The sequence below is a fragment of the Sciurus vulgaris genome, assembly GCF_902686455.1.
Source record: "Sciurus vulgaris genome assembly, chromosome: 3".
Lineage (NCBI taxonomy): Eukaryota > Metazoa > Chordata > Mammalia > Rodentia > Sciuridae > Sciurus > Sciurus vulgaris.
Window position 1 is genome coordinate 38,368,720 of NC_136463.1, and position 12,082 is coordinate 38,380,801.

Genomic DNA, 12,082 nt, shown 5'->3' on the forward strand with positions numbered 1-12,082 from the left:
AACAGCATTCAGATTTTCTGTAATTTTTATTTTTAAGACATACCACTAATGAAACTCAAGTCAATTTCACAAATTGACAAGATACAGATGTAAAACTTATAAAAAATTACCCCAGAATTTTAGATTATATTTGTGTTACTTCTATAAACAAAAAGGTAATGAGCATCCAATTTTCTCACAGCTTAAACTTTTGACATGTTGCTTTGATTATCTGTGAAATTGACAAGTTTTGCTTGGTTATTTTTATAAAGGAATCACCACAACAAACTAAACTTACTGATGAACTGTAAACCTTTCCATCAGAAATGGAAGCTGGGTGAGAGTTAGAAGAAAATAAAAATGGGTAGATTTATAAATTCAAAACAAAGGAAAATTCCCGGCAAATAAGTTAATTGCAATATTTGGAAGCTTGCACATCAGATGGCACACTGAACATTATTTTGTGAGTAGCTTTTGAGTTAACTTGTGAATTAAGCTTTCCTAATTTGTCACTTTTTGGCCCTTAAAAAATAAACTCGAAAAGAACACTTCTTGTTAAAACTTCAATAAGAAGTGTCCCTTCTATATATAGAACTTTTATTCATCTACTTCAATTTATGGCTCAAACTGCACAGGTAGAAATAAGGAAATTTTACCATTTAGTAACATGAGAGATTCTTAACTCTGAACACAATACTGTAAGGTGCTTTATAAATGCCAAGGCACTAATATACTTTGTTGAAGTTAAGTCAATGTATTTTAATGAGACTATAAAAGAGAGAGCAAACCTAAAATGAACGAAGTTAGCAACTCTATTCAGAAGGCTTTAGAATTAAAGTCAAGATAGAGATGAAAGCAAGCGAACAAAAATGACAACAATCTGGGACTTTGTTAAGGATTGAAAAAGCAGGACTAAGGTTCTGCTTACATTTTGGTGGCACCACTGTCTTTCCTTATTGTCTTTAAAAGGAATAACATGTATATCATGGTCATTAAAACCAAATTAGAAAAAGAAGTGAATGTTTAAACCAGTGGTCTTTAAACTTGCCTTGGCCCAAGAGCTGAAGAAAGCATTGCTAGGAGTAAATGAAACATGTCAAAAGTTCATCTTTGTACTCCTAGTACGTAATACAGACACTGAGGAAGAAATAGTTATTACATCCTAAATACTTGGACAAAAACAAGGAAACATTTCTGGAACCTAAGAGCTATAAGGGATTGAATATTCCAAGAAGTGGCTTTCCTTTTTTAAATTTTTTTTTTAAAATTTATTTTTATTGTAAACAAATGGGATACATGTTGTTTCAGTTTGTACATGGAGTAACAGCATACCATTTGCACATTCATATATTTACATAGAGTAATGATGTTTGATTCATTTCGTTATTTTTTTCCTTCCCCCCAACTCCTCCCACCTCTCTTTTCCCTCTATACAGTCCCTCCTTCCTCCATTCTTGTCCCCCTCCCCACCCCCCATTAAGTATCATCATCTGCTTATCAGTGAGATCATTCCTCTTTTGGATTTTTGAGATTGGCTTATCTCACTTAGCATGATGTTCTCCAATTTCATCCATTTGCCTGCAAATGCCATAATTTTATTATTCTTTATAGCTGAGTAATATTCCATTGTATATATATATACCACAGTTTCTTTATCCATTCATCAACTGAAGGGCATCTAGGTTGGTTCCACAGTCTGGCTATTGTGAATTGAGCAGCTATGAACATTGATGTGGCTGTATCTCTGTAGTATGCTGATTTTAAGTCCTTTGGGTAGAGGCCAAGGAGTGGGATAGCTGGGTCAAATGGAGGGTCCATTCCAAGTTTTCTAAGGAATCTCCACACTGCTTTCCAGAGTGGCTGCACTAATTTGCAGCCCCACCAGCAATGTATGAGTGTACCTTTCTCCCCACTTCCTCGCCAACACCTGTTGTTGCTCGTATTCTTGATAATCGCCATTCTAATTGGGGTGAGATGGAATCTTAGGGTGGTTTTGATTTGCATTTCTCTTATTACTAGAGATGTTGAGCATTTTTCCATATGTCTGTTGATTGCTTGTAGATCTTCTTCTGTGAAGTGTCTATTCATTTCCTTAGCCCATTTGTCAACTGGATTATTTGAATTCTTGGAGTAGAGTTTTTTGAGTTCTTTATAGATTCTGGAGATTAGTGCTCTATCTGAAGTATGAGTGGCAAAGATATTCTCCCACTCTGTAGGCTCTCTCTTCGCATTGCTGATAGTTTCCTTTGCTGAGAGAAAGCTATTTAGTTTGAATCTATCACAGTTATTGATTCTTGCTTTTATTTCTTATGCTATGGGAGTCCTGTTAAAGAAGTCTAATCCTAAGCCAACGAGGTGAAGATTTGGACCTACTTTTTCTTCTATAAGATGCAGGGTCTCTGGTCTGATTTCAAGGTCCTTGAGTCATTGTGAGTTGAGTTTTGTGCAGGGTGAGAGACAGGGGTTTAGTTTCATTCTGTTGTATATGGATTTCCAGTTTTCCCAGCACCATTTGTTGAAGAGGCTATCTTTTCTCCATTGCATATTTTTGGCACCTTTGTCTAGTATGAGAAAATTGTATTTATTTGGGTTTGTGTCCGTGTCCTCTATTCTGTACCATTGATCTACCTGTCTATTTTGGTGCCAATACCATGCTGTTTTTGTTACTATTGCTTTGTAGTATAGTTGAAGTTCTGGTATTGCGATACCCCGTTTCATTCTTCCTGCTAAGGATTGCTTTAGCTATTCTGGGTTTCTTATTCTTCCAGATGAATTTCATGATTGCTTGCTCTATTTCTGTGAGGTACGTCATTGGGATTTTAATTGGAATTGCATTGAATCTGTATAGCACTTTTGGTAGTATGGCCAAAATTTTTTATTTGTGTTGAGGATTGAATCCAGGGGCGCTTTACCTGAGTCCTTTTTATTTTTTACTGAGATAGGGTCTTATTAAGTTGCTGAGGCTGGCCTCAGACTTGTGATCCTGTCTCCAGCTCCCAGAGACTACAGGCATGTGCCATCATGCCTGGCTGGCTTTCCTTTTTCAGAGATGTTTGAACAGTATAGTATCGACCATATCTACCTTACTATTGTAAAATCTTCCCATCCCAAGCAGAAGGATGGAAATAAGTAATTGTTGAAGGATGTCCCAAATTCAAGCATTTAGTATATAAAGATAGAATATGATATTATTTCTAGAAGGAAGTCCTTATTAGAGCATATATATTTCATAATATTGAGTTTTATTGGGGAAAACAAAATTTGACCTATTGATTACCTAAACTCTACATACATGTTTATTATAGGACTTAGTCACAAATATTGGCTTTCAGTTTTTACATATGGGGCTCAAATGATCATTCTATATTCCCTTTCACTCTTTTTTAAGCCCTTCTATCAGAGATAGTGATGACACATGCATATAACCCCCTCTCATCTTTCTCATTAATTCATAGCCAAACTTAAAAATCTTGGGTAGTGATGACTGAGTCAAACACAAACATAGCACAGTAACTGACCTCCCTTTCTTCCTTTGTGAGTGAGAGGAATAACTAAATTTTTTAATATTTTATTTTTTGCAATGCTGGGGATAGAACACAGGGCCTCATGCATGCTAGACAAGCGCTCTATTACTGAGTTACATTCCCAGCTCAGAATAATTAAATATTGATGTTAGCATTCTTAGAAATATTCAAGTGGGCACTGGTTAGCTATTGCTTCTGTTTGAAATGATGCTATGTTCTGATTGTGGCCTGAGATGCTAGACAAGTTCACATTTCTTCCACAGAGCTCTCATCATTCAAACATGGCAGATTTGGTAAAAGAGTAGTTAGGCTCAGCCTTGCTTACCTCCACTTGATCAGAATCCAATGTTTTGCTTGTTCTTAAATTATTTTTAGCTCATGTTCATGAAGAGTAGTGAGTACTCAGAACTGTGCTACTATGAAAAGAAATCCTAAGAGACACACATCTTTTTAAAAATATTTTTTTAGATGTTGATGGACCTTTATTTATTTTTTTACTATGTATATGTGGTGCTGAGGATTGAACCCAGTGCCTCACACTAGGCAAGTGCTCTACCACTGAGCCACAGTGTCCCAGCTCCATGAGACATATTTCTTTAGTACAGCTGTCATACCATACTTTGGACACTTTGTTAGAAAAACAGATTAAGTCTCAATGCCTTTTTAATTATATCCTCTTGCACTATAGATGCAAGACAGTACTATATCATACCTCTGTGAATGTAAAATGTCTTATACCTACTTTATGATATGTAGTAGTGACTATTTTATCAGAGATTATTTTTTTTGGTCGGGGAAGTACTGGAGGTTGAACCTAGGGGTGTTTTTACCACTAAGTTATATCTCCAGCCCTTTTTATTTTACTTTTTTTGAGACAGGGTTTTACTAAGTTTCTGAGGGCCTCACTAAGCTGCTGAGGCTGGCCTCAAAATTGCAATCCTTCTGCTTCAGCCTCCCAAGTCAATGGGATCACAGGAGTACACCACTGAGTTGAACTTCAGAGCTGTTTTTAATGTTATTCTAGAATGTTTTCTTTTCAGATGATTTAGAAATTAATGTACACACATAAACATGCACACACACGGTGCCAGGTACTACAAAAGTAACAGAAAAAATCTTGAAAAATAAAAGACTGGTGGATGCCTTTAAGTCTTGTTGAACATGACAATAAAAAACAGTGGTCACAGCAGGCCTTTCGATACAAGATTCCAACTCGGTTTGCAGATTTCCAGTGAAAGGGAATATATCATCTTCGGATGAAAAAGCAGTGATTTGAGATTTGTCCTTAATTTTGGAAAATAATTTCCAATAACTGAGTCACATTTGCCTTTTAATTTTTCTTTTCTTTTCGTTTTTTGTTTTTGGTACTTGGGATTGAACCCAGGGGCACTTAACCACTGAGCCACATCCCTAGTCCTTTTTTATATTTTATTTAAAGACAGGGTCTGAGTTGCTTAGGGCCTTGCTTAGTTGCTGAGGCTGGCTTTGAACTCACGACCCTCTGTCTCAGTCTCCCAAGCTGCTGGGATTACAGGGATGTGCCATTGTGCCCAGCTTCCTTTTAATTTTCAAAGCCACAAAAAAGAAAGGAGTCTTCCTCTTCCACAAGATAATTCCCCACCCAGAATCTATCACAATATTTATTAAATATAGCAGATACCCATTTAGGGTTTCTGAATTAAAATATTTCATTTAAATATCTATCACAAAAATCACTACTCTACCACATTGTTTTACCCACCCAATGTTTTTCTCCCCAAAACACACACACGATAAAATAATGTTCAGAAGTGTTACTGAAAGAACCATCAAAATTCTCTTTATTAATAATAGAAATGTACCCTTTAGGGAATCAAAAACTTACCTACAGATTTACTCTCTGCTGTCTGTTCCAGTTCTCTGAAAGCACTATACTTATCACCAGGCTCTATGATAGAAAGACAGTAGCTCAATTATGGAAAGGAAACTTGAGATCACAGCTCAAGGAAATGAGGCAAATTAGGTTAAAAAAATATAACATGTGAAGGAAGCACTTTGCATATATGTGTGTGTATATACATACATACATGCTTGCATCCATTCATGTATACATATATGTAAAATGCTTGTATCATACACTATAAATATATATGTATACATACATGTGTGTGTGTGTGTGTGTGTGTGTGTGAGAGAGAGAGAGAGAGAGTGATAGAACCCAGGGGCTTATGCATGCTGGGCAAGCACTCTACCACTGAGCCACATCATAACCCTTTTGTGTTTAATATAAAAGTCACCAAAGATTCACATAATTTAAATGTTACATTCAAAGATTTATGAATTTACAAACTATTTTTACCTCCAAATGGAACAGTATTTTCAGAGGACCTGTCAGCTGCAATTCCTTTAAACACTGCATATTTATCCACTGAAGTCAATGTTTTAGTTCCAGGAAGTGGCATCAAAAGAGATGGGGTACTAAAAGCAAAAAAGAAAGTGTCTTAATGACCGGAACATTCAATCCTTTCCTTGTCATAAAATAGGAGCTTAGAATTAAAATGGCAAGCAGGTACCTAGTTACAACTCATGGCTCTCTGCTTTAAAAGTCAGAAACCACATATACATACCACAAATGACTAAAAACAATGTTTTTCTTGAAAAAAATTAAAACAATAAATTTTTTTCTTAATTAACTGAAGAGGGATCAAATCAACACTGATCATCTAAGCATCTCTTTAAACCATAATAACAATTTGAATGGCACTGGAAATAGATTATTAAAGAATAATAACCTCCCACAATGTTTACTTAAGTTCCATAAATCTGTAAAAGTCAACTGCTCAAAATAGGTATACCCAATATTTTAAAATTCTATTAAGTTCAATATAAATTATTCTCTAAAATAGGTTCAGAGTGCAGAGGTAGAATAGTTAAGATATAAATCTACTTATGAACTGTTGTTTAAGCCAAGATGTAAATTGTTCTTCTTTTGATCATACTGCACTGCTTTCTGGCAGAAGTTCATACATCTGATAAGAAGCAGCAGAGTTAATACAATTTGCATTTTTACAAGGATCACATCAGCAGTTCCAGAAGCTATCTTTGTAGCAAAACAACAATCACTTCAAAATTAGATAAAGATACTTCTGCCTGTGGAAGTATTTTTCACTGGCTGGAAAAATAATGTAATGAGTAGTATCCGGGTGGGTAATTCTTGGAAGGCTTAAACATATACTATAAAAGCACTGCTTTTTTCCCCCCTTATCAGACTCAGGCAGCTCCCAGGAAGAACAACCTTTACATATGAATGACTACATTCCACCACCGGTTTGTGTCATTCAATACCACACACACGAAAGATATATAAATGGATTTCTATTGAATTCTTTGCCCTCAGGCAAAAATCTTTCCACAGTCATTTAAATCTTCTTATCAGTGGCCTACAAGCAAAGTAAAAACCAGGCTCTAGCACATGCATGCTAATGGGAGTCCACAGTGCTTTAGGACTTAGTGCCATCAAATATTAAAATTTCACATCAGTACCAAACAGCTGCTACATATCTCATCTTGAAAAATATAATGGGCTATCATCTATACACTATAGGTGGATTTAAAAAAGTTTCATATATAATTAAACTACAGCTTACTGTATAGAATGTTGCATAGGAATAAAGCTAATTAGTGTCTTAAAAAAAAAAAAAACCACAAAGTTGAATGATCTATTTGTTTTTCATGACCTTCCAATTTTAGCTATGGTCATTTAAAGCTCATCAGTAAAATCTTTCTACTAATTGTGACACTTAATTGAATATATTTCAAAACTATATCCACATAATTGGAAAAAAAAAAAAAAAAAAGAGGATCTTGAGGGTAATGAAGTACTGCTGATTGAAATCAACAAACTAAAATTCCAGCCAAGAAGGGTTTCTCAGACTATAATTTTGTGCATACTGCAAATGAATGTTTCATTTCAGTTCTTTCTCTGAAGTGATTAAAAAAGACTAATCACCATAAAAGTGTTTATGTCAGTTATATATAGTAGTAGTTATCCATCTTAAACATGAAAATAGTTATCTCTACTCTTTAACACTAATGAAAATATTCAAGTGAGAGAGGCACATTGTTTAAAATTTAAGAACCTGCATTCTATTGGATGGTAAAGCTAAGAATTTGGCCATGAAAAATGCGTTTTTGCTTTTTCTCTAGTGAATCCATTTGTTTTGTAATTACTCTACCTGCTTGTGGTACATGGCTTCACTTAATTGCTCACCCTGCTAAATACAAACATCTAAAAAGAAATATTTTGATCTCCATAAAATAAAACTAATGAACTCCAGACCTTAACCCTTTTTGAACTTTTCTACCATCAATGCCCCATGTGTGCTCTGTTGAGTGCCTAACACACAGTATTTTCTGAATGGTCAACTAGATGATGTTGCTATCTTCTAAAACTTTCCTGTCTTAGAAGGCTCAATTGCTCTCTCCCCTCTGTCTCTGATATCCAGTTCAACATGGAGTCTAAACTGGTCCTCAGAAACCAGTTCAATAGAAACTGTTCGATGTCTGTAAGCTCTAGGGAGTCTCTCATCATCTCACACCAGGATTACCACCACAGGTGAAGGGATATCACATAGCAGTGAAAATCCCTCTCACTGTGCCAGTTCTTATTCCTAAGATGCTCTATGAATCATGAGGCATCCCATAACTGGGGCTGCCCTTAACTAATAACATTTTCTGACTGACTAACAATGTTTTCTACCCCAGGCTATTTGTAACACTTTAATGACTTTTACATCTTTTAAGACAAATAATGCCCATTTTCTATGTAAAAATACTGCCAAAGTGTTTGCTAAGGTTTATGACAAAGAGCTGTGAAGTTCAAAGAATAAAAGTATAAATAAAGAAGGAATAAACAAGTATTAGAGCAAGTCACCTTAATTTTTCTTACTTAGGCTTGCTACTGTGGATACCTATTTCTTAATGATGAAATACAATGTTAAATATATTCAGATCTTTTTTACCTGTTTCCCTGTTGGGAATTACTTGTTTTTGAAGAAGCAGGTACCTCTTGAAAATCAGTGAATGAGTCATCAAGGGATCCTGACTTAGAAGCATCTTGAAAATCCTGGAAGTCATCTTCTTCTGACTTTCCCACCTAGATTTAGAGAGGACATTTAAATAGAAAGTATCAAATTGATAAAGTAAATAAACAGCAAATCTCCAATTGTCAACCTCAAAAAAATGTGATTTAAATTTTTCAATTTATAGAAGGGAGACCAGTAGAGTAGAGAAAGGGGATTAGGGGAAGGAGGGGAAAAGAGAAGTACTGGGGAAAGAAGTTGACAAAATCATGTTATGTACGTGTACAGATATGCTATAATGAATCCCACTGTTATGTATAATTATAATGTACCAATTTCAAAATGTTTTAAAATAAATTTCTCTATTTATAACTACCTAATTTTAGAAGAGCACTTTTGTGTGTGTGTGTGCTGTTAGGGATCAAACCCAGGGTTGTACATGTTAGGGAAAGCAATCTACCAATGACCTATACCTCCAGCCTAGAAGAACACCTTTTAGATATAATATCAACTCAAGTGCTTAAGGCAGGAATTCTATTTTGTATTTTTAGATACTTTCTAGTACAAATGGTAGAAGATTGGTTGGAAAAAGCTAATCTATACCTTTTTAAAAATAGCTGAATCAAATTTATTGGGTTACTGAGAAGCTGCCATCTTTAAAAAACATTTTATGCATGTTTTAAATTACAAAAGTGTTGTTAAGTGTGACATAACCCATCACGTACATTTATAAAGTAAACTATGAATACTGACTTCTCAGCATATGCTTCAGAAGAGAGTATTGTTAGAAGTTCTTTTATTTTATAGAATAGGCTCATATTGTTCTATACTTTTTTAAAAAAGGAATTATACAACAGACATCCTTCCATATAGAACATATAGATCTTTCATTTATTTTTAAATAGTTTATTATTTTATGGATGAATTCAAATTTATTTAACCTTTCTCCTGATGGACATTCAGCTATTGCTACTGTTTTACTCTAACAATATTACAACACATATCCCTTCATTCATAATTCAAACACCCTTTTAATACCAGTGACTCAGGAGTCTGAGGTAGGAAGACCTCAAGTTCAAGGTCAGTTTCAGCAGCTTAATGAAACCTTCAGTAATTTAGTGAGAACCTGTCTCAAAATGAAAAGGACTGCAGATGTAGCTCAGTGGTAAAGGGCCTCAGGTTCAAACCCCTGTACCAGAAACAAGTGAACAAGCAAAACAAAACTCAAGCATCTTAATGCTTAATAAATATTTTCATTTTTTTAAAAATTAATTTTATTTATTTATTTTTTTTGTGTGTGGTGCTGGGGATTGAACCCAGAGCCCTGTGCTTGCAAGGCAAGCATTTTACCAAATGAGCTATATCCCTAGCACATCCTCATGGTTTTAAACAATGAAAAATTAAAACCTGTCTAGATGCACTTTCAGGGATTATTTGGAATATGCACAGCTTCTTCACTTACCTGATTTGCTGAGTAAGTGGGCATGAAGCCACTAGAAGCTGGGGCTGCAGCTCCACCCACTGGTCCAACAAGGTTAATACCCATGACTGACTGTCCAAGGCTGAGGGGCATGGAGCCAGCAGGGCCTGAAGGTAGCACAGTTGGTTGACTCACAGGGGTAGGCAGAGTCATGGGAAAGCCACTTAAAGTTGGAATAGGAGCGGCTGGGAATTGATTTAAAGTATCAGGACTCAGAGCAGGAACACCCCTCTGTATAGAACAGGAGGAAAAGGGAATCATTTTAGGGATTTGCAAACCACAGTCTTTCTGTATTTGGTGAAGAGAGACCTTAAGGTAAAATCTGTAGTCTTCAAATTGCTTCCACTCTCTTTTTCTGATTCCCCAAACTCATCATTTGATACAAAAAAATAAGAAACAAGGGTAATGCAAACCTGTTATTCAGTCAAAATAAAAAAGGGCAACACCCATCAATTCCAACATTTTCTGACAAGTTTGGTTAATTTGCTATAATCAAACAATTTAAACTGATTTTATAATATAAGAAAAACTGTTAACAGACTTAGACTACTTTATCTGTATCAAAGGAATTTTGTACAAAGACTTTGAAGGACAGAAAAAGTGATTTCATGTATTACTAACCTTCAAGTTCAGAAGGAATACAGTGAGGCCAGAGAGTGTTCATACATTAAATAGTCCTTAAACAAAAGGTTATGCTAACACAAGCATCATATGAACTGAACATTTTTGAAGTACTGTATGTTAAAAGTGATCTAAATTTTAGTGTACAAGGAGTTCTATAAGGGTAGTCAAAAAGGATTACTACTCTTTCAATTTATATTGAAAAGGTTATTTGAGCTAATTTAAGAAACACTGTATACCTGTGTTACTGCTATCATGGCGAGAACAGTATAAAGTTCTTCTTTAGTAAGTTTTCCAGGTGTAGTTCGATTAGCTAAGGCCCATATCTGTCCAAGAGTTTCCCTGGGAAGTCCAGATGACATCAGAATGGGATAAAGTTTAGCAGTATCTATTCCAGTTGGAGTCATTGTGGTTTCTAAAATTTTCTTATAGGCATCTAGCAGAGAAAAGACCAGATTATAATTGTAAACAAATTGTAAGTGATCAATCTTTTTGTTCTCGTTGTTGGTATACAAGAATAATCTTAAGTCAAACTTTTAATAGAAATGAAGCCACATCAGCTTCTGAAAGGCTGAAAAGAAATTCAAGTGGGATTATCTAACAATTAGGGTATGGAGTTCAGAAGAAATGAGGCTTGGTTCTAAAGCTGAAGATCCTTAGGGCTGAAGGTAACAAAACATTTTATAATTCAGAGAAAACTAGCAATGTTTTTGAGTTTTAGGTATTTTCTGGTAAAAACAACAATAATAAAAAGATGAAGGTGGTATAAGCAGATGCTTTAGACTTTAAAAGAGGAGAAGCTTTAAGTAATGCTGGTGGAACAGTTTAAAAACAGCAGTGGGAAGTAAGAATTATACCAATATCACCTTTCTGCTGGCCCACTGAATCAGAGACTATGAAAGAAACACCATTGGAGAAGATGCTCTGGAAACACTGTCTTCCGGGTAAGACCCAGTTGTAGTTAAGGTGATAAAAAACTATTGTTTGAAAAAAGGGAGGGTCTGTTGGTGAGTTTTTCACAATCATATGGGTTTTCCAAAGGACAAAGTAGGAAAGGCTGTTAGAGATGGGTTGCCAATCAAGGACAAAGAATGCCAACATTGGCCCAGGCATAGTGGCACACACCTATAATCCCAGTGATTTAGGAGACTGAGATAGGAGGATTGCAAGTTTGAGGCAAGCCTTAGTAACTTACAGCACTTAGCAAGGCCCTAAACTACTTAGTGAGATCCTGTCTCAAAATAAAAAAGAAGTAAGCGTTCAGTGGTTAAGCGCCCTGGGGTTGGATCCCCAACACATACAAACACACACGCACAAAAACGGATCCCAATATTGCATGGGACATACCTACACTAAACGATTACTTGCTGTAAAATGAAATTCAAATTTAACCAGGCATCCTGTATGTTCTATGTTAA

At 35.4% G+C, this 12,082-nt stretch overlaps 1 protein-coding gene across 19 annotated transcripts in view; it reads right to left on the reverse strand.

Annotated features, from left to right (window-relative positions):
• Window positions 1-12,082, reverse strand: part of SYNRG (synergin gamma) — a 65,235-nt gene that overhangs the window by 32,485 nt on the left and 20,668 nt on the right. For 18 of the 19 annotated variants that reach the window (XM_079132085.1, XM_079132088.1, XM_079132084.1 and 15 more), the window contains 5 exons: window positions 10,904-11,100; window positions 10,026-10,274; window positions 8,504-8,637; window positions 5,842-5,960; window positions 5,368-5,430 (listed from right to left, as the gene is read on the reverse strand). In XM_079132085.1, the coding sequence (XP_078988211.1) occupies window positions 5,368-5,430; window positions 5,842-5,960; window positions 8,504-8,637; window positions 10,026-10,274; window positions 10,904-11,100 (762 nt within the window). The remainder of the gene's footprint in view (window positions 1-5,367; window positions 5,431-5,841; window positions 5,961-8,503; window positions 8,638-10,025; window positions 10,275-10,903; window positions 11,101-12,082) is intronic. The other variant, XM_079132090.1, reaches the window with a different exon arrangement.